Source organism: Stegastes partitus, unplaced genomic scaffold (assembly GCF_000690725.1).
Source record: "Stegastes partitus isolate 25-593 unplaced genomic scaffold, Stegastes_partitus-1.0.2 Scaffold1427, whole genome shotgun sequence".
In the NCBI taxonomy this organism is placed as follows: Eukaryota; Metazoa; Chordata; class Actinopteri; family Pomacentridae; genus Stegastes; species Stegastes partitus.
The window spans coordinates 62,093-86,233 of record NW_007579158.1 but is presented as its reverse complement, the minus strand read 5'-3'; the positions used below and the strand labels follow the sequence as shown (position 1 = coordinate 86,233).

Below are 24,141 nucleotides of genomic sequence, written 5' to 3'. Positions count from 1 at the left end.
TTGGTCATGTCACCAGCCAACTTTGTGGCTCAACTAGCCAGTAAGAGCTTAGAATACTAATTTTCATATAAGTTTTGACTGAACAGAAGGGAGGCTAGACAGATTTCCAAAATTCCCAGACTTCTAGTATTTTAATGAATTTCTCATCCAAAGGCCTAGAATGAAGTAACTGTCTGAAAGGCCTAAAAATGGATTTTACCCTTCTCTGCATAAATTCGAGGCAGGTTATGGAACATGGATGTTGATCTACCTCAACAGTATAACACTGTTAAATCTTTAAACCTTTAGCATCACAACAAAAGGGAACCTGCCTCGTTTGATGGTTTACTGTAAATCTAAGTTTTTATTGCCCGTTGTCCCCATGTACTGTAACATTTCTGTTGTGATTTTAATTAATCTGAACAAGGCAAGGCAATTTTATTTGTATAGCATCATTCATACACAAGTCAACTCAAGGTGCTTTACAGAGGCATAGAAATACATTTAGAAAGGAACATTGAAATGACATTAAAATCAAAGAATAAATGCAAGATATTAAGACATTAAAAACAAAGCATTGCATTCAAATAGATGTTAAAGCCATAGAAACAAAACATGAATTAATCAGTTAGCAGCTTTGTGGTAGTATTTTGAGGTACATGAGCTCACAGACAGGGTAAGGGGTTAACCAGGTAACTTCAAGTGTATTTTAAGGACTACAATGGTGGTTCCCTTCTCGCTAGAATACATCACCGTAGTAGCTTATGCTGGACACCTAACCTGATCTGCAGCAGGTTAAGTTCTAGATAAAAGAGCAAGACACCACCTATTCACAGGTCTGTTCTTTTATAAAATGATGTCAGCATTCCTGGAAGATCCCCGCAGGCCTCAGTACACAGATAGTGAAAGGGGAAGGTAAGAGTTCATAGAGTGAAACTTTTTAAAAAGTCATTGTATCGCCATACGATCCTAAAATAAGCACTGAATAAAACACTAAAGCCTTACAGCTTACCTGTTGACTTGATAAGGTTTGCAGTAATCCGGCTCACCAGTTTGGGCAAGAATACGGTTAAAAGTGTCTTACAGCATAGGAATGATTTAATGATGATTGAAAGTGACTGAATGAATCCTCCACATCACCATGACAAAAGGTTTTATTTTTATTGCTGGACTATTCATTTGTCTTTTTTGCAAGCAGCATAAAAGGACTACATTGACATCTTCATCTTTCATGTGGCGATGTGTGCGTCCAGGCTCAGAAACCTCAGGATGTCTTGCGGGAGCTGGAGGTTTAGTAAAGCCAAAAAAGGCCTTTGCTGCTGTATCAATTCACCCTGTAGAACAAGGGGCCCTTTCTGTCTGAACATGCAGCACAACAATAACTCCTTACTAGCAGGCCTCCCCACATGCAAGATCAAACACTGTTCGGATTGCTTCACTTGCTTCCAGTTGCTGCCCTCATCAGATTCAAATCTCTTACACCCAGCCCCTCACTGAACACCTCTGCACTTGACAGACTGGAAAAAAAATATTAAATCAAATCCCTACTACCTCCCACATTGCCTGCAGGCATCATTGTCCTATCACACTTGAACTTGTTTTCTGGTACTTATCCAGGTTGTTGTCTCCTAAATAGATCCTTGCTTGCGTTGTGCCCTCTCAGATGTACGTCACTTTGGATAAAAGCATCTGCTAAATGAAATTGTAGAATTGCAGAAATGAAAACATACTCTGGGTATGTTAGACTTGCTTCATAGTACTATAGTATTGTATTCTACTACCACTAAAAAGAAAACATGTGCTTCACAGCTCCATTTTGCCATGCCAACTCATTTGGCACACCATACAACATTGTTCCAGGAAAATATCCTTGATGGACCTTACGAGAAATTTTATATCTTTTGTCAGAAGGATGATGGGAGGAATGTGAGAGGAACTGATACACATCCCCTTTGCTTCCTTAAAAGAACTTTACATAAAGCTCATCTTCTGCAGCATTATTTTGCATTGTCAAGAGGCTTTATGCTTTATTTCAGAGCTGCAGGTCACACAAGTAACAAACGCTGTACATTCTACGAACATTTGAAACTGCTCTGTTTTAATGCTTAGATATGCACATTTGTCATAACATTGTGAGGGTCATAGACTGTGTTCACTGTGTTTCTGGGTTTTTCCTGCTTTTCTGTGTCTTGGTGGGCGTGTTATTTCTCTGCAGGCTGGGCGGAGCCGATTGGGGAAGGACTCTCTCATGCTGGCAGCTGTGGCCCATCTGCTCATCAGTAGATGACCTTAAAAGCAATCATCTCACAGGACTCCAGCGCCAGATGATTGCGATACCCCCCTAGTGGTACCGTCAGGCCGCTTAGCTGCTGCACTTATGTCGAGCCTTTTGCTAAGTCTGTGATTCGAGTTTCGAGTTAATAGTGTTGTATCTGTGTACTTCCAGCGTCCCTCCTTGGCTCCAGCACCCAGCTTTCATCCTGCATGCCAGCCCTTTCGTCTACGAGACCACATAACGGGAATCCATAGTCACGAGCACCCTCACTAGAAGGATCACCACTCGAGCACCTCCACCTGGGAACCTCCACGGGAAAACCACTTGCGAGCACCGTCCCCTGAGCACCGTTTCCTCCAAGCACCGTCACCGGGATCTTCCTCCACGACTGGCACCCCTGCACCGGATTCCTCTGCCTCCTGGTGCCCATCACTCCCCCACCTACCCTGAATAAAACCTGCTTCCTTTAACCCTTCTCCTTGTCTCCCTTTTCGTTCGGGTCCGCCCGCATAGCCACAGAGCATGAGCCGTCACAAACATACTGCGTATTGCCACACATTGCCACCAGCACACACAGTATGAACACAGAAAGCATTGTTTTTCAGCACATGCACCCTGATATACACTGTAATTATAATGTGATGAACAAGCAGCATAACTCAATCCTACTCTGTAATTATGGAGCTTAGTCCCACAGTTGTATTGCTCATAACCTACAAATGTGTCATTGTGAGGCAAACACCTTGGCCAAGAATCACTTATGACTTATTAGAAGTTACTAAAAGACACTGACATGTCATTTGGGAGAGCTGAATAGGTCGAAGCGATATAATTGATACAGTATATTATCCGAGTAACATCAACATATGTAAGTTTTATTGTTTATACAATATTCCAAGACATAAATGCAGTTTCAGGCTCTTTCTGACAAGAGTTTTGCTTGTCGGATGACACTGGCTGACAATTTCTTTTTGAAATTATCTGCTTCAGAGATCAAATTTGCTCAGTCTTGCATACTTTGATAAGACATTAGAAAACACATGGTAAAAATGCTGGTTAGCTCATGTTTTTAAGATGTTCAATGATGAAGTTCTACACACATAGGTTTATGCATATCAAACAAGAGCTTGGGTCTTAAGAGGTTAAACAAGAAACAGCTTGTGACTTATGGTAATTAAAGGTATTGCAGAATACAAGCTAAAACATCACATAAAACAACAAAGTTCCGTCTTCATTCTGTATCTGCACGGCCCTTTTTTGGGCTTGTCTCTTATTCACAGTTGTCACATCCGATTCCCTTATTTTCTTTTCTTGTCAAGCCAATGGTGATGATTAGTTGCACATGTGTTACAACACCTCACACAATCACATGCACAGTACAGAGCTGAACAAGTGACTCCAGAGTCAAGAAATGTTGAAGCATTTATACAGGCATACAAAAGATTTCTCTTCTGCTCACATCTGCTGAGCACCCTCTTCATGCACCCAGGCACGCGGTGTCCATTGTTCGTGCGCTGATTTGCGAGAACTGACACAACCACAGTTCTTTCATCAATCGGTGCAGTGTGCATGCTCAATCTTTGTCCTTCAGTGAGTGCTGCTGTTGGGGCTTGGTTACTTTTTTACAAGTTCTGTGCACGTTCTTCCTGAGTGGAAACTTTACAGAGTTCGCTCAGCATGTAAGTTCATACAAACAGCATTGAATCATTACATATAACGCTATTTATTGAATGATTTGTCTGTTCTTTGTTATCCAGATGCTTTCACATGTGTACGCAAAAACTGTAATGGCAGGTATAGTCATTTGGGGGAACCATCCACATTGTCTTGCTTCCTCACTGACGTCGTTGCACACAGCATGTCGTCATCTTAGGAGGTGACATGAAAATATAAAGAGAGAGATATACGATTAGGGAGTGTCAAAGAGAAAAACACAAGAGAGTATATGTAGTTATATACTGTATGATCATTATTAAAGATAAAAATCACTCCTGCATGTGTGTACATCTCTTGATAACATCACTCACTTACACTTGGCTAGATTTTCACAACAGAGATCATAAAAGGTTCACTTCACATTCTATTTACACTTGGTCGTCTTTATCGAATGAGTCGACAGAATATCTGTCCTCCTGGAGCAGAACATACTGTGCTACTGTAAAGTGAATAGTTCTATATAATATGGCTCTGAGACACAGCATGACACATGTAGTGAACAGACAAAACAGGATCAGTATGGCTATCACTGGTATAGCAAATTTCATTACAACATGGAACCACGGTCCAGATTTAAGCCAAATCCACAGATCCCAACCAGACTCATCTAGAGAATCTCTTTTTCAGTTCTTCTAGTAGATCTTCGGGTGGTCATGCAGGGAGGTTAAGTTTTGAGTCGCATCTGGGATCCACGTGCAGCATGAGTCACACAGGTTCCCACTCATTTGGCTAACAGCAAATCTAATGCCATTCTATTTTGGAAAGTCATTAGTCTTAAGGCTTTCAGTTCGAGGGTCAGGGCCTGAACTCCTTCATCCATCAAGGCTGTCAAGTTCTCTAAGTCAACTGCCAATCTATTGATTTCACAAGCGTTTTTCACAACACTATACCATGGGAAAAACCCAGAACCGAATCTGATGTTGGCGGAGACTCTGTCACGTTTTGTTCGTGCTGACTGAACATGTGGGTTATACGTTAGATCTGAATAAATTTGGACGGCATTGATCGGATAGGCAAGGTGACAGCGCCCGCACCAACCTTTAAGTAGGTAGAGGTAACTGCGTTTACCGCATACCCAGACTATATTGGTAGGGCAGCCGTACCCTCCCTCACATGGTGCATAAACTGTCACATCTGTGCCCTTCAGGTTAAGGGCAGCCAAATTGATTGTCAGCACAAACGCATTGTCACCTCCCCACTAGGTAATCGCTAGACTGTTCATAGGACAGGTCATTGCTTTATCTGCATATCTTACAGGCTGCCGGGATTGTAATCTATCTATAACAATTGGTATAATTCCCCAAATTTACATTTGAATTATCCAGACAGTATCTCTGCATGCGAAGAGGCACTTGTGGTGCCAGTTTCCCATATCCATGGCTCATGACTTCTCTAGTTATAGTCAGATTCATTTCTTTAGAGAACGCACTGGGCCATCTAGAATGCATCGTTGTACAATTACTTACCCAATTATACTTCTGTCATGGCGCTGTCATGTTGTATATGCCATTAATAGAGTATGTTTCTTCCATGAACGCACTCAATGTGGCATTTACCTGAGCGGGCCATGGTGTAAGGATGGGGCTGGTTGGAGTGGAATTAGGTCATTTAGAACACATAACTGCTCTGATTTGTGTGTTGTCTTGATAATTGGAAACTGTCTGGTACCACAAATTGTCATGTTCACTCTCATGGTCTATCTCATGTCTAGGTGATCGGTCAAGTCCCTCTTTATTGTGAATTATCAGTCACCGTACCAGTAATGCTACGACTAGGACAACGATTAGGACTGCACATGTAAACAACTCACACTGTTGACATCGCAGCCAACGTCGTCTCCTGTGGTCTCGCTGCCTCTCATCATCAGTCAGTGATGGCATCTTCCCTTCTTGCAAAAGGTAGAAATCTATCTCCTAAATATAGATTCCCAGCCCTCAAATTCTTCACTGGGTTTGAGACAACTGTACCTACTGTTTTCAGCTCCCGTTGTAGCCCAAGCTTCACGCTATGAATCTATGAGATCGACTTCGGCCCTTTTGCAGTGGGACAGATGAACCCAGGATGTTCTTTCAGCAATTTTGACGGCGGTGGGGGTGGTTACATACAGGTGCTGGTCATATAATTAGAATATCATGAAAAAGTTTATTTATTTCAGTAATTCCATTCAAAAAGTGAAACTTGTATATTATGTTCATTCATTACATACAGACGGATATATTTCAAATGCTTATTTCTCTTAATTTTGATGATTATACCTGAATACTAATGAAAATCCCAAATTTAGTATCTCAGAAAATTAGGATATCGTGGAAAGGTTCAATATTGAAGACACATTGGTGCCACACTCTAATCAGCTAATTAGCTCAAAACACCTACAAAGGCCTTTAAATGGTCCCTCAGTCTAGTTCTGTAGGCTACACAATCATGGGGAAGACTGCTGACCTGACAGTTGTCAAAAAGACGACCATTGACACCTTGCACAAGGAGGGCAAGACACAAAAGGTCATTGCTGAAGAGGCTGGCGGTTCACAGAGCTCTGTGTCCAAGCACATCAATAGAGAGACGAAGGGAAGGAAAGATGTGGTAGAAAAAAAGCGCACAAGCAATAGGGATAACCGCACCCTGGAGAGGACTGTGAAACGAAACCCATTCAAAAATGTGGGGGAGATTCCCAAAGAGTGGACTGCAGCTGGAGTCAGTGCTTCAAGAACCACCATGCACAGACGTATGCAAGACATGGGTTTCAGCTGTCGCATCCCTTGTGTCAACCCACTCTTAAACAAGAGACAGCGTCAGAAGCGTCTCGCCTGGGCTAAAGACAAAAAGGACTGGACTGCTGCTGAGTGGTCCAAAGTTATGTTCTCTGATGAAAGTAAATTTTAGTATTCGGGTATAATCATCAAAATTAAGAGAAATCAACATTTGAAATATATCAGTCTGCGTGTAATTAATGAATATAATATACAAGTTTCACTTTTTGAATGGAATTACTGAAATAAATAAACTTTTTTATGATATTCTAGTTGTATGACCAGCACCTGTATATCTACATATTTGTGGAGAGAGGATGGGAGAATAAGTTTCCCTTCAGGTCACCTGAAGAGATCGTCATTATCTGGTTTGCAGTGGTGGTTATACCACTTGTGTTTTTAATTTTTTGGAGCCCTATTTTGCATTTGTTTTCGTAGTTCAGTGTCTCGTGTCTCTGGTGTTAATAAACATTGTTCTTTATATGTTTGTTTCGCTGCTAGTTTGGCCGCTTAGTCAGCTTTTGCATCGCCAATGGCAATAGGGTCCTTGTTAGATGTGTGTGCAGCACACTTGCAGATAGCTATTTTCTTATGGAGTTGTACAGCAGCTAGGAGGTTCCTAGTCAACTGTTGGTGATTAATAGGTTTATCTGTAGAAGTAACCATGCCTCTCCTGTTCCACTGTGCTGCAAATGTAGTTATTGTGGAGAAAGCATATTGGCTGTTTGTATAAATTGTGACAGTTTTCCCTTTGGCTGGTTTGCATGCAGCAGTTAATGCTATCAATTCTGCAGCTTGTGCTGACAGATGTTAAGGAAGTGGTTTTGCTTCTACTACTTCCTTTTGTATAACTAATGTCCTATTGCGTTTGTTTTGTGCAGGACGCATCTACGAAGAATTCTAAATCTGGCTTTGTCAACGGTGTATCAGCGAGATCTGGTCTGGGTAAAACAGCTGCTTCTATCACTGCGACACAGTCATGAGGCTCGCCATCCTCAGTACTTGGGAGGAGTGTGGCTGGGTTTAAGCCCACACATCTCTCTAATGTGATTGCCTTAACTGCCATTTCTACCGCTATCACTGCTTGTAGGCATGGTGTTAGTGCTCTGGACACGCAGTCTAATTTAGAGGAATAGTAGGCCACTGGTTTCGTTTTATCTCCATAGGGTTGCATCAGCACTGAAGTCATATGGCCTGCTTTACAGTCTACCATTTGGATAGAAGGTTTTGTATAGTTTGGAAGTTGGAGGACACCTGTTGTTGTCAATGTTGGTAAAGGCTTCTTCGTCCTCAGGTGTCCACTGGACCTGATCTTTCATAGCCAATGGTAAACCAAACGCTATTTGCCTGTCATTCCAAGAAATGACATCACTTGGGCTTTAGTTTGTGGTTTAAGTGCATTTAATATGGGATATTTTCTATCCTGTACAATTTCTCTGCCATGTCCAGTGACTTTATGGCCTAAATATATAACCCGCGGATTGCCATAATTGCAATTTGTCTTTGCTGATCTTATGACCTTGCTGAGCTAGGAGCCTTAAATGGTTAGAGTGTCTGTTTTACAATTGCCTTCATCTTTAGAAGCAATTAAGATGTCATCCACATAGGTTAACACTTGAGAATCACATTGTGCTTGAAATTTTCCTACACATGCAGCTATAGTCTGAGCGACAACAGTTGGAGAGTCTGTATAGCCCTGTGGCAGTCTGGTGTTGGTGTAACATTGACCTTCAAACATGAATGCAAACCAGAACTGTGAATGTTTGTCTAGTGGAATAGAAAAAAATGCATTAGTCGGGTCAGTAAACTAAAGATGGTATTTTCAGGTTTTAGTTCATAGCAACACATTTGGATCGGACACAAATTGGGTGCTCTGGCTTCAGCTGCTTTGTTTACTGCTTGCAAATCTTAAATCATCCTCCAACCAGTGGAGGTAGCTGCCTTTTTAACTGGAAACAAGGTGTATTGCATGGCAAATCATCACATGGGACTAAAATACCTACTTTGAGCAAGCCCTCTATTGTGCTTTTAATACCTTCTTTTGCTTTTGGTTTTAACGGGTATTGACGTTTATATGGCCTCTGAGAGCCTTTTGGTTTAATTTTCACTGGTATGCATTCTTTAATCAACCCTACATCTGTTTTACTTTTAGCCCATAAGCTGTCAGGAAGTGAGGATGAGTCTGCTTCCTGTTCAGCTGTGAGGAGGTGTAAGTCTCAGGATCTTGCTGGCTCCACTCCTCACATGGCGGTTTGGTTTGCCATGAGGGAGCCAGTTTAGTGTCACTATTTTGCCTTTCCACTCAGCATAGCTTGGTTTGGTTAAGGAAACGTGTGGTGCATAGCCAGTTCTGCACAGACAGTTAAAAGGCAACAGGATCTTGCAGGCTGCTCCGCAGTGACCGCTTTCGTCCAAGTGAAGGTGGCTCAGATGTAATACGCCTTGAGCATGTTTAAAGAAGTTTTTTTTTTAAATCCTTGTCTGGGCCAAGTGCTCCTCTGTAATACATTGTGCAATGTAATTCATCTGCAGGCATTACATTTGCAGCTTGGGATGGGCTCTCTTGTTCCAATTTAAGAAATCTTTATTGATACTGCCTGGGCCTTTGTTTTGCAGGTCCAGACTGTACCAATAGTATGGCTGTCATGGTTCATAGACAACATTTTTGGCATGTCATTCTCATAGCTGTCATGCCTTTCTGGGTTGGAACAACACCAATTTGCAGTTCCTCCAACAGGTTAACTGGGAATGCTGAGGATAACAGAAGTACTGTGACATAGGATTTTTCTGTCTGTGGGTCACTATTTTTATGTTTCTGTGTATTGTTGCATGTGCAAAGTACCATTTGCTGTTTGTGCCAATACTTTTTCTCCTGTGGCTTTCGTTTTTGGAAATTCTGTTTGTTATTACAGTTGAGGCAGCATCTGAATCACACAAGAAAGTCATTTGTTTGCCTCCCACATTTAGTTGCACTTAGGGTTTTACATCTAGTTTTAGGATTTCACATGCTGTTCTATAATTTACTTCTATTTCTGTAAAACTTGTCATAGGAGTGGTTTTCCTGATCCCACGCTTCCTGTGTTTTTCAGTGGACATGTGATCAGTTAGTCATGCTCTGATTCCTCCTTTGTTGAGGCAATCTCTGGCATAATGGTTGTAAACATCATCTGACTGTGGCTTTCCTGGCCCTCGTCTCTGAGCTTCTCTACCTCCGCATCTGAGCTCCACTGTAGAATGTTTTAGTTTTTTTTTTTCCCTTTAACCTCAGAACGCCTTTCATAGTTTTCAGCATATTGCAGCACATCGGCCAGTGAGCCTGTACAATGTGTTACCATGTGTTTACGCACATAGTCAGCTGTTTGGGGCTTGAGGCCCAACATGAATGCATTTTTTAACTGCTGCTCATAAGAGCCTGTTGGATCCACAGCTGCCAGTGGCTGCAGTCCATTATGTGCATCAAACATCTTTTGGAGTCTCACTCTATCATGTTGAACTGACTCTCCTGTCAGGACCAGATCTATCACTATCTGTAAGACAACAGAATCTGGCTGCATGAAAAGTCCTGTGGTGGTCATACCAGTATAGGTTCCTCGGACTCTATCCGATCATGTCCGAGGAGGAGCAACAAAAGCCTTTGGACTTCAAATGATCCCTCTGCATGAGTCCTCTGACACCTGTCTCCTGTTCTGCCACATTAACTTTGTGATTGGTTATGCCTTCAGCAGCTTTTTTCATGTCATCTAATGTCCATGGGCGGAATACATGCATGGTTGATGCCTGGGGATGTTCTACTGTCTCCTGGATTGGATTTGGAACATCAGTCATTGGGCATTGTAGCATTTCAGGTTGTTGTGCTTGATCTTGAGTCCAAAACACTTCTTCTCATAAATGGGTTTGCAATTTTGCCTGACCTTAATCTGAATGGACTCAATGCTTGTGTAGATGAACTACTTGTCTGACTTGATAAGTCGGGGTACATTTGGGGGACAGGTGGAGCAATGGGGACGATGTCTGCTCTTTGTTTACTCCCCCCGCGGCTTCCTTCTGCCGTTCGTTTTGTGCCGCTAGCTGGTCTGCCTGCTCTTGCGCTGCAGGTAGTGGGCGTCCCCTCATCTGGCTGACAGCATTCACATCTTGCTTGTCCTCCAACATTTGGCCTCTCTGTTTTTCTCTCTTTTTAACTTCTCTGTTTTTACTACCTTTTTATTTTGCTTATTTTTTTGTTCTAACCATTTATTTGCTTCCTGCCATCCTTCTTTTTTCTTCTATCTCTTCCCCCACATTCTTTTTCTATTCTATCTACTAGTTCTTTGCATTTTTCTTCATCTAATTTACTTTCAGAATTGTTTTTGTTTTTTTTTTGCCACTTTCGCAAGTCCATCCATCCATCTTCTACCGCTTATCCGGCGTCGGGTCGCGGAGGCAGCAGCCTTAGCAAAGCCGCCCAGACTTCCCGATCTGCACACACCTCCCCCAGCTCTTCCGGGGGGACCCCTAGGCGTTCCCAGGCTAGCTGGGAGACATAGTCTGCAGGTCTTCTCCCGGTGGGACGCGCCTGGAACACCTCCCCAGGGAGGCGTCCAGGAGGCATCCGGAAAAGATGCCCAAGCCACCTCAACTGGCTCCTTTCGATGTGGAGGAGCAGCGTTTGGCATATCCTGTGAGTTTACTGTCAGAATATCCCATTTGCTGAGTGCTCCTATAGCTCATCTAGTTGAGCGGGCAACCCATGAACAGGGGCTGTAGTTCCCTGACACAGTGGTCGTGGATTTGATTCCCGCTCACGCCCCTTTGCTGCAGGTCTCTCCCCATTTTTCTCCCCCCTTTCCTGTCTATCTCTACTGCTCTAAAATAAAGGCAAAAGCCCCAAAAATATATGAAAAAAAGAATATCCCATTTGTTTTTAGATTTTTTATTTATTTTGTTGTTTTATTGTCTCAGTCCTCAACACTTCTTTGAACAGTACTGCTAATGGAGTTTATAGTCCTACCAGACTTCTTACAACAGCTTTGAGTCCTGTTTTGACTTAATCCTAATAGCAGTTTTATGGCTCTGCTCAACCTGGTAGTTTTATCACTATCATCGTGGAAGGTCCTCCACCTGTCCCCTGCACCTGCAGATTCCTTGTAAAATCGTATTACTTAAGCAATACCTTCCTAACATGATATTACCAAGTCTGGGCCGGTATTTATTTAACTTAATTACTAATTTAGTCTTGACCTGTTCTAAATTCAACAACTTCAGTGCAGCTTTGCATTATAAGGAATGAGCATCATTCTTCCAAAAGATATTGCTTTATTTGGTGTTTTGATGATGGTAGTAGAGTGCTCTGTCTAACACGTCAGTGTTCACCTGGGTTAAGATGTACAATTCTGCAGTTCTGCACTTACATTTACAATTTCATTAAGATCTGGAGACCATGAAGGTTGTCACATCTGTTTAATATCATCAAACCATTCAGTTTCCCCTCTTGCCCTGTGGACAGAGGCACTGTCATCCTGGAAGACGCTTCCATCAGAATTAAAATGTTTCATCATAGGATAAAGGTGATCCCTAAGAAAACATCTGTATTAATTTGCAGTAGCCCATCCTAGAAAGGAGACAAAAACACCCAAACCATGCCAGCATATGTTTCCCACAGCATAAAAGAGCCACTGAGTCATCTCATTATAGGTGTCACGGGATGAAATGTTTCCCAAAATAGTTTCTATTTATATTGCTAAGGTTCCTCATGGAGAAATTGATTAATACCACACATGTGTGTTTACGGCAAGTCAGAGGAAATGAGGAACAAGGAGGGAGAAGTAAAACCTAAAGTAAATATTTGTCAACGGATCTTTCCTTTCAAATTGGTACTGTTTTGTTCCATTCCAGTTCATCCCACATTCCTAATTGGAGACGTTTGCAGGCTGCAGACTGGAATGTGGAAATACAATGGGCTTGCCTTTACAGATGAAATACCATAGATGCTTAACAACATACTGGAAGCTTTTAGGGAGATACCAAACTAATTAACATGGCGTTAACATCTTCATATTTCATGTCTGTCCTTTTAAAATCAAACATGTTATTCCTATTTTGCGACTTGTTGTTAATACTTTGTTAAGTCACTATATTTAGGCAAATAAGGTCATGGAGTTTAAGAATGTGACTTGTACTGATGAAATCATACAACAGTCCTAACATTTACACTTTACCTACATCATCATTTAAGACTCCTTACTTGACCAGTGTTTCGATAGGAGCACTTTTGTAAAGGCCAACTCTAGTTTTTTGTAAGTTGAGGTTCACATTTCCAAACACAGAAACAGAATAAAAAAGAAAAAAAAAAAAGTCTAGTCAAGTGGAACGTTTGCACAGGAAGCAATGGCAGTAGGCAAACATATAGTATAGTCTGTTTTATGTTGGTGTGCTCATGTTGACCAAAAAGACTGCAGGAGAACAGAAGCATTTGTTTGTGACTCATAAAAGCAGAGTGAAGATGGATTATTGAGCTGGTGATAAGCTGTAACCACAGACAGATCATTAAAGGCACCACTAAAGCCACCTGCAGACGCAGAAGCAAAGGTTACTAACGCAGGTTCAGCCGGAGAAATGATTGTTTTGTAAGTAGTAATAATTTAAGACTTGCGTTGACTAATATGGAGTTGCATGATGAACTAGACGACAGAGAGGAAAGCTAACTGGACTAAAAACTGTATTTCCTGTGTCACCTGTATACTGATGGTATCAGAAAACGGCAGAAATCTTTTCTCTTATTGCTGCTGCTTAGTACAAAGAAGCAACTCTGTCTGCAGCCCTCACTAATGGCTATGAAGAAAGAGTCCTTGTGCTGCTTCTCATCCCTGGTCCCCAGCAGGGAAATGGCTCGTTTCTGTCTGCTCGGAGTGCTCATTGCTTTTTACATGCTGGCTGGTGCTGCCGTATTTTCATTTTTGGAGAGGCCAGCAGAGCTGCAGGCCCACCAGCTCTGGGAAAGGAGGCTAAGGAGCTTTAGTCATGAGCACAACGTTACTTGTGAGGACCTAAAATCTCTGTTGCGTCATTTTGAGGAGGCCAGGACCGCAGGCATTCGGACAGAACAAGGCAGGGCCCAGTGGGACCTCCCAGGTGCTTTCTACTTTGTGGGAACTGTAGTCTCTACCATTGGTAAGTCCGGAGGAAAAATCAACTTAGAATGCTGTTACAGTAATCTGCTAGTAATTCTACAAACCAGAAATACATGACGGTAAAACTTAAAGCAGGGTACACTTTCAGTATTTTAGATTTGATATTTCTTTCAGTTATTTAACTTTCATACTTGACCCTCTTATTATCTTTAGGGCCGATCTGATGCCATGCAATGTTTAGCAACTTTAAATAAATGATGACTTTTTTCAACTGAACAAACATAAAACTGTTGTGGTGACATGTTTGGTGTCCTGCATACATTTTATTCATAAATGGCAGTGTTCATTGGGGGTAATTTGGATTCAGGGACATTTATAGACAGTTCCCATATCATCCATCACAGGGAAGGTGCAAACATGCAAAAGCCTTCGCAGCATTTTCACAGCAAAATGTGTAATAGCTACATTGGCTTGCTGTGCAAAACATATTTTTACAAAGAAGGCCTTCGCACAGGATGCCAACACTAACAACTGCTCAATGTAGAAACTGCTTTTGTGTGCAAAGTGGAAGAAACCCATGAGACACACAATCTGATACTTGCTGGTCACAATTTTACTGCCTTCACTGTGAATTCACAGTGTTTTGTGGTGTCGACTGCTCACAGGAACAGGACAATGTCAAGGACAACTTTGATGATGAGACATCCTCCCCTGATGAGAATGAAACCCTTAGTGTTGACCTTCCTGTTACTCAGCCACCTCCAGATGCTCTCCAAAAATGGAAAATTATTATGCTTCCTCTCCTCACTTGATTTCCAGGGTTGATAATTAGCGCTGTTATGTCATCAGAATGGTTCCAAGGTCCATTTCATGTGCAGCCAGTCATGTTCAACACATAAAATCTGCATTTGAACTCTTCTTGACGAAGATAGTTGAATACTTGAGAATACTTATATTGGTTTGCTCATTTTTGTGGAAGATTAAAGGTCAAAAAGTGAAGCAACAGCAAGCGGTAGGAGACATTGGAAGGACAATATTTCATGCCACCATGTCTGCAAACATATTCTATGTTTTCTTCTGTTATATGCTTTGTTAACAGTGAAACACGGCATAGTGAGAGCATGACAAACCCACAGCAAAAAAGGATGTATGGAAAAGAGGGTTCAGCAATTACCATGTCTCTTCAATCCAAACTCAGACATGAGTATGGATGAATGTCTGGCTGCATTGTGTTTTAGATAAAACATACCAAAGAAACTGAAACAATTGTGATGCACAGTGCAGGTGTGCCTAGAGTATGCAGCTGTACACCGCTAAATCCCCAGGAGGTTTAATGGACCAAAAAACCTTCAGGGGAGAATTAGACATGGCTGACTGACTGAATACGATAAGATGAGATAAGATTTTTTTTACAGAGTTTGCATGTTCTCCCCATGCAGCGTGGGTTCTCTCCGGGTTCTCCGGCTTCCTCCCACAGTCCAAAAACATGCTGAGGTTAATTGGCGACTCTAAACTGTCCGCATAGGTGTGAATGTGACTGTGCTTGGTTGTCTCTCTATGTAGCCCTGTGATAGACTGGCGACCTGTCTAGGGTGTCCCCTGCCTTTGCTCTGAGTCAGCTGGGATAGACTCCACCCCCTTTAAACTGTATGACTCGGGTCAAATGTTTTGAGTTTCCTTCCACAGGCTTTTCACAATAGTTTGCTGGAGTTTTGGCCCGTTCCTCCTGACAGAACTGGTGTAACTGAGTCAGGTTTGTTGGCTACCTTGCTCCACACGCCTTTGCAACTCTGGCCACAAATTGTTGTTCTGAAGCCACTGTGTAACCAATTTGGTGGTAGATGTGGAACCTTCAAGCATCTGGAAATTGTACCCAGGGATGAAGGTCCACAGCTATCTTCCTGATATCTTGGCTGATTTCTTTAGATTTTCCATGTTGTCACAAAAAGGAGGGAGTGTGTTTGAGCTGTGCCTTAAAATACATCCACGGGTTTCCCCTTCAGTTAACTCAAATGTCGTCAATCAACTTATCAAAAGCTTTTAAAGCCATGACCTCAACATCTGGGCTTTCCCAAATAGTTTGAAGGCGTAGTAATCTTAGTCTATGTAAGCAACTTTGAAGACAGTAATACAAAACAATCTAAAAAATGTTCTCTCTCATTATTCTGGTGTTTAGCCAATATAAATAATTTTGGTAATCCTAACTGACCTAAAACAGGAAAAGTTTAGACTGATTTAATGTCAGACAGTGAGGAAAAAAAGGCTTTATGTCTTTATGTCAGTATGTAAACTTCTGGCTTCAACTGTATATATTTACAAATAAATATCCATCCATCCATTATCTATACACCGCTTAATCCTCACTAGGGGGGCTGGAGTCTATCCCAGCCAACTCAGGGTGAAGGCAGGGGACACCCTGGACAGGTCACCAGTCCATCACAGGGCCACACTTAGAGACAGACAACCAAGCACACTCACATTCACACCTACGGACAATTTAGAATCACCAATTAACCTCAACATGTTTTTGGACTTGTGGAAGGAAGCTGAGAGAGAGAACCAGATAGAACCCACGCCGCACGGGGAGAACCTGCAGAGAACTCCACGCAGAAAGATCCTGGGTGTCCTAACTGGGACGCAAACTGGAGATCTCCTGGCTGTGAGGCGACGGTGCTAACCACGAAGCCACCTTGCAGCCCACAGATAAACATGATGGGTACATTTTTTGAAGTTGAAATGAAATTTCTGAAGTACAATCGTTTTCACAAGGCATACCCCAAGCACAAAGCTGACATGGGAAGCCACGTGTTACTCATTATTCATACCACACACAAGTTAACTAAATATACGAACCTAATTAGATATGTGAAGCCATATTGATTTAGTGAGATTCAGAGGGAAGTCAATATTTTACCTGAACCTATAGCGAACAAACAAGATAAAGGTTAAACTAGCTTTATCTCTGAGAATCAATTTACAGCTGCCCTCCTGTTCTCTGCTCTATTTTTAGAAACTCTGTGCCACTGTGGACACTGAGGAACAGACAGCAATCAGCCCAGATCAATTTCCTTTTACCAAGCAGTTTCTCTATTTACTGACTGCAATCTGTCATTTAATGAGGTAATGACACACTTGGGATCCATAAAGCGGAACATAACTCTTACATGTTTTTGTTTCTCAAGACTGAACATTCACAGTTCACATGAATCATGATGCATTTGATGGCTCCCATTTCATCATCAGATGCCTTCCTTTCCTTCCTTCCTTCCTTAAAGCATACTGTCCTTAACCAAATTTAAATCTAACCTTTCTGACTTCACAAAGAGGGAAAGGGATACAGGAAGACCAGTCACCAACTATAAATCAGTTGAAACACAGTTATACCTGTAATCAGGAGGTTGAGAACAAGCCAGTCAGTGGAAATCAGTTTCTGTGACAACTTAGACAGTCTGAAAGACAGTGGATAAGGCTTTGTTAAAATGCATGGAAAGAAAAACAAAAACAAAAAACTGACAATTACAACTTGTTTGATTCAGATGAGATCCAGCATGTTGGGTGTGCACATAGTCTCTGATCCATCTGCTCGTGTGCTCGCCGATGCCCAGACTGCGCAGTTTGAACAACAGTCTGCTTGGAAGAAGTGTATTAAAAGCAGAACTGAAGTCCACAAACAAGTCCACAGAGGAAGAATGTTTCAGCGTAATAACGACCCAAAACACACTGCCGAAATCACAAAATAGCTTCTAAAAGAAGAAAAAAGTTAAAACTATGGCCTGGCCAAGTATGTTTCCTGACTTATATCCAAAAGAACTAGCAGAGAATTTGTCTAAAGTGTGCAACACTGATATCCTCCTGTTTACATAGCACTTAATACAAATGAAATGTAACAAAACGTTATTTACAGATGAAAGGCATGAAAATGCAATAAAACAATACACACAACACCCTTCACAAAAAACTTCATGTTATAAATGAAGGACTAAATATGTGATAATATAGATATATAGATAGATATAGATCTATATGTACATATATAAAAGGAAAATTGAAGTCAAAATTCATAAAAACAGAACTAGAAAATTTTTAAAAAGTAATAAACGACATACAGATTAAATATGTAGCTACATAAATAAATAGAAAAAACAATCAAGATAATTGTTTCTAAAAAATTGTGACATTAAAAATGTATATAATCAATTGCAATCAATAAAAAAATATATATATATGACTAAAAATGTCAGCCTTGAGTTTGCATTTAAAAACATTATCACTCCCAGAAGGACCCAGGCCATAAAGAACTTTATAAACCAATAAGAGACAGGTAGCCAGTGCAGAGACATTAAAATTGGAGTAATGTGTGCTCTCCTTTTGGTCTTAGTTAGCGTGCTGAGTTTTGAGTTTTGCCTTCACATGGTTTTAATGTCAGTGCTGCTGGTGCTGTTTCGAGTTAAGTTACAATGTGTGACTTTGGACTGTGGGAGGAAACCAGATCACCCAGACAGAACCATCAAAATGTCAACTCTTAGTTTTTAACTTTACATAAGAACAAATATCTGTTCAGATTAGAAGTAATGTAGTTACTGTAAGGTGATACAACTGTGAATCAGCTTTCTCTGAGGTGGCGAGGCTGGAGGTGAGGAGAACGAGTGCAGCTGGCGGGTTGTTCAAATAGTGGATGGGCCCGCCCTCTGACCAATTGCGTGGCTGGAATCAGGCGAGGCAGCAGGCGAGACAGCCGATCCAGAGTCACCACCTGCTCCTAATCCATTCATTCATAAACCACACACGCACACACACACTGAGGAGAGAAAACAAGCAGCAAAACACAAAAACATGAGATGACCCACAGGGTCATAACAATTGAACACTGTTGTTTTAGTTTAATCAAGACACTTTTCAACTGTCTGTCTCATAAATAAGCAAATCTACTCCTATTAATTGAAACCATCTGACTACACTGGCCACATAATGGATTGCACTGCTCAAACTGCCAAACAACTCCTGTGTAGGAGGAACACTGCTGCTGATGCTGTTCTGCTAACATGCTGATCACCAAAGAGTCTACAGTCTACAATTTATCCTTAGTAGGACCTGGAGAAAAAGACAGTAGGATTCATCCACTGATCACGATGATTCTCTCTGTAAAATGTCATAGAAAACATTTAGGTAGGCTACTTTATTCTGAAATAAAGATCCACAGTTCTACATCGGCTAAAAGTGTGACTATTGCAGCACGGCAGTGGCCTGTCACCACGGATGTGACAGTGGAAATGTTCAGGTCATTTCAGGTATTTATAACAACTTATTACCTATGAATGTAGGAGAAACTACAGATACGGTGTGACCTGCAAAACCTGAGTATGTACAGTTGAAACCAGAGGTTTACATGCACTGTGTAAGTAGACACACAACTTTTTTTTTTTCTGACTGTTTGACATTAAATCAGACTAAACTTTTCCTGATATAGGTCAGTTAGGATTAACAAAATTATTTCTATTCGCTGAATGCCAGAATAATGAGAGTGAGAATTTTGTAGATAGTTTTGCATTACTTTCTTCAAAGTCAGAAGTTTACATACACTAAGATTGCTATGCCTTCAAACTATTTGGGAAAGCCCAGATGATGATGTCATGGCTTTGAAAGCTTTTGATAAGTTAACTGACAAAATTTGAGTTAACTGAAGGGAAAACCCGTGGATGTATTTTAAGGCACAGCTCAAACACACTGCCTCCTTTTGTGACAACATGGGAAAATCTAAAGAAATCAGCCAAGATATCAGGAAGAGAACTGTGGACCTCCACACGACTGGTTCATCCTTGGATACAATTTCCAGATGACTGAAGGTTTGACATTTATCTCTTCAAACAATGGGCGTATAAACAGCATGGAATGTCCTGCCATCATACTTCTAAGGAAGGAGACAGGTTCTGCGCCAGAGCTGAAAATGTGTTTGGAGCAAGGCGGCCAACAAACCTGACTCAGTGTGGGGAAGAACTGAGGGGCTAGGAGTGTCGACCAGAACACTACCTGAGGCCAGGATGTTTCTTAAACCGTGTTAGTGCGGGCAGGTGGAGGTGATTGGCAAGGAAAGATGAGACGAGGCTTTAACTTCAATGAGATGTATTCCACTCAATCTTTACAATGGACAGAAGTTTGGGTTTGTGTGTGCGTGTGTTTTTTTGTCATTAACGCACACATGTAGGTAACATGTAGGGAACTGTTCTTCGGACTGATAGCAACGTTCCTGCTGGTTAACTTCTTGGCCGTAGTGATGACGTCACTTCCGCCCAAACGAAACTGCTATACTACAGTTATACTCAAACTACACAACTTGCATTATAAATGAAACATCATTAAACATTAAACAAAATAAAGCAAATAATAGTCTTTTGTACACTCAGTGACACTAGTTCTGTCAGGAGGAATGGGTCAAATCTAAACCAAACTAGTGTGAGAAGCTTGTAGCAATGCTACCAAGTACTAAGGAAAAGTATATAAACTTCTGACTTTGAAGAAAGTCATTAAAAATTCTTTAATAAATTCTCTCTCTCTCATTATTCTGGCATTTAGCGAATATAAATAATTTTGGCAATCCAAACTGACCTAAAACAGGAAAAATTTAGCCACATTTAGTGTCAGATAGTGAGAAAAAAAAATGTTGTGTCTTTTTATACAGTGTATGTAAACTTCTGGTTTCAACTGTACATGATGAATCCAGTGAACTGCCAACATGGGCTATGACGTTAATCTGACATTTAAAGAAGGATTAGTCTGACCATAGAAGCATCTGGAAATCTCTGCTTCAATTCACTTCCTGAGAACGTCAAAGTTTCAGAGAGGAGAGTGGGTGAAATCACAGGAAGATCACAGAGGATGGGGAAGCATGTGTAAAACAGGAAAGGAGGAGACTGGTTTAACAAAAATAGTATCACTGTCGAATGACTAAAATGAAAGAAGTGAACTAAAGTGTGAACAACAGATTGCCTGCTGCCCCCAACGGTGACAGTCTTCAGAATGAAATGTAACAAATAGTCTAATAACAAATCTTCCTCAATAGCCAGGATTCAAAATGACTTTTACAACATTTATTATTATTAATAATAATAATAATAATAATAATAATAATAATAATAATAATAATAATAATAATAATACTTTATTAATCCCTTACAGAGAAATTCCATTCACAGTTACATCCGTCCAAGAAACATAAAGACAATAACTGGGGGAGACAGGAACTGTCGGGACTGCCAGCTAAGCCAGCGCCCTTATCACATTTTGTGTTAAATATTTTTTAGATGACAGAACATGTAGAACAGCTGCTTAAATGTCACAAGGACAAAGGTTAGGAAGCATTTCCGTTTCCCAGGAGAGTACTTGCAGAGTTTTAGTCCAATCCGGTCATTAACAAATAAAGGGGAAGAAAGATTCTTCAGAGAGAGGGCTGCTGACAGAAAGGTCATTAGTTCAGGAAGAGTCGGTGGAAGCAGTGACACACAGCTGAAAACATAGACACAATCTTCATTCATTTCCTCAATAAAACACGAGCTAAGGCTTAGTTTGTTTTGGCACACAGACTAAACCGAGTGGCAGTTGGTAGAGCGGTTGACCTCTAATTACAAGGTTGGTGGTTTGATCCCCTGCCCCTCCACAGGTAAAGTGTCCTTGGGCAAGACATTGAACCCGAAGTTGCTCCCAATGGCAGGCAGGCACCTTGAATGACAGCTCTGTCACCACTGGTGTATGAATGTGTGTGTGAATGGGTGAACGAGAAACATATTGTAAAGCGCTTTGAATACCACTAAGGTAGAAAAGCGCGATATAAGTGCAGACCATTTACCATTTAAACCACGTGCATTATTATGGACCAGAAAATACAGACGTAAATATGAAGGGAAATAAGCTAAAACATCTGGATGGTATTTGTCTGGATTATTCATTGGTTTTGCAATTGATGACAACATACTGAGGGTTTTTTTTCAGCAATGTGTGAGTCGTATAAATCAGGCATTTTTTCCCCTCTTCTTTCTTTCTTTCTTTCTTTCTTTCTTTCTTTCTTTCTTTCTTTCTTTCTTTCTTTCTTTCTTTCTTCTTAGTTATTTCTAGGCTTTATGAATCTCGACTATAATGGATTGCAGTAACAGTACAATGGCATATTTCATCAACATAAACTTTTTATGGTTTTCTATTTCTTCTCACTTTAGAACTTAAAATTGAATTTAGTTTTATCAATAGTTAAATTTGCCACTTATCTAAAAAAGCATAAAAATGATTTTGACACTACAACAAATGTCACAGTAACAATAAAACCCTTTGCGCTGACAGTAATGTTACGACAGTGTCTGCAACAACAGACGAGACCTAATTCCTGATGTGTTTCTCACAGGATTCGGAGTGACAGCACCATCCACCACAACGGGAAAGGCGCTGCTTGTTTTCTATGGGTTGCTGGGCTGCTCGGCTACAGTCCTCTTTCTCAATCTCTTCCTGGAGAGAATCATAACGTTACTCAGTGTCCTGATATTCTGGTTCCACGCGAGGCCAAGCAGACACAGTGGACTGGAGGACAAAACCAGTGAAGGTAACAGAAATGAAGAATGGAAACCATCTGTTTACCAAGTCACACTCATCCTTTTTTTCACTGTTTTGCTCTTTGCATGTGGCACTGCTTTCTTCTATTCAGCCATGGAGGGGTGGACTTACTTGGAGTCCCTCTATTTCTGCTTTGTAGCCTTCAGCACAGTGGGCTTTGGGGACTTTGTAAGTAGTCAGAGAGAGCACCACGAGGACACGCGGGGGTACCAGGTTGCCAACTGCCTCCTGATGCTATTAGGAGTGTGCTGCACATACTCTCTATTTAATGCCATCTCCGTGATCATCAAACAGGGCCTGAACTGGATCCTGAGGACACTGGACTGGATGTATAATGGCATCCGACACAATAGGCTGCAATTCGGACCAGTGTTCCAACTATGTTTCTCTGACTCTGAGTCACCAATAAGTTCTTATAAAGATGACACTGTGTATAGACCGCAAATGCAAACAGGCCACATTATGCTATGGTGCTCCTGTGGTCCCAGTGCTATTGGTAAATGCCTTTGCCGTGAAACTAAAGTGGAAACTATATATCAGGTAAAAAAAGACAAAGGAGATTCACAAGATCAAAAACAGAATCGTTGTTCACACGAAAGAAATGTGGTCTGGGCGAATCCACTGCCTAATTGGCCAAATTAATACATTTATAAAAAATGCTGTCAACAGTGTCTAACAGATGAAGCTATCTTTAATTCTCGCTATTCAATGTTGGAATCTTGGGGTGTGTTCTATATTTCGGTAACTAAGCAGCAAGATGCGATATACTTTGCTTTGTGTTAATTTCAACAGCCTATTTTTAAAGAAAAATGCATGGAACTTATGTCATTCCAAGGAAGGTCGATGGCAAATGTTACAGGAACATATTCATGGCAGTAAAATAAAACCAAAGACAAACAAATAAATATAATAAAACAAACAAACAAAAAAATCTATTGCAAAACAAACTGGTGACAGAACCACGGCTACCCAACACTGTGCACCTTTTTTTTTTTTAAAACAAATTAGTAAAGTCTGACATGTTCCCAGAATGTGTTTAATTTTTGAGCTCATGAAATTGCAAGGATGGTGTTTTACTCTGTTTATAATGAATTGTTGCAGTGTCTATAGCTGCTGCTGTCCACGCTCATTTCAGAAAGAAGACTCTCTCCGCGTCTGTAATTGAAAAGGGGCACAAAAACAGCTGATTGACCAGAAGCCAACTCAGATGTGAATGAGTGTGTGTGACATCAGGGGCCTGTACTATGAGGCAGGATTTGGGAATAGTGAGGTAACTTTAACTCTCGGTTTTCACGATGTTGGTTCACTTCTTACTGAGATGCATTGTTATGGTAACTTATGCTAAAGTCCTTACCTGCTCCAGAGCAAGTTATGTTCCAGATAACAGTTCAACACATAATACGACATCGCCTACATAGTCAATTGTCCAGTCTTCAGTTTAGCACAGCTCAGTGCAAAGACAGTCTCTTAGGTTTTTAGAGCTGCAATTTTAAAGCAGTTTCATTGTTCTAATTGACTTTGTTTTTCAATATACTTTTTGACTTTACAAGATTTGCAGTAAACTTCTTTATTGGTTTGAATGACGATTTTGTATTTGTAAATGGACTATATCTGTAATGTTGTTACACAATCTTGTCCTGCATGACAGTAATTAATAAACCTGCTCCATTGTATGGGCCTCAGGACTTTCTGTCGCCTCTAATTTACTCTCTAAGCCGAC

The 24,141-nt window shown here is 41.0% G+C and overlaps 1 protein-coding gene across 1 annotated transcript; it reads left to right on the top strand.

The window, feature by feature from the left end:
* The first annotated feature begins 13,583 nt into the window (after nt 1-13,583).
* Nucleotides 13,584-23,186, top strand: LOC103370450 (potassium channel subfamily K member 13-like). The gene is made up of 2 exons (XM_008299509.1): nt 13,584-13,869; nt 22,216-23,186. The coding sequence occupies exons 1-2, from the start codon at nt 13,584-13,586 to the stop codon at nt 23,061-23,063; spliced, it is 1,134 nt and encodes a 377-aa protein (XP_008297731.1). The 3' UTR covers nt 23,064-23,186.
* Nucleotides 23,187-24,141: the final 955 nt, after the last annotated feature.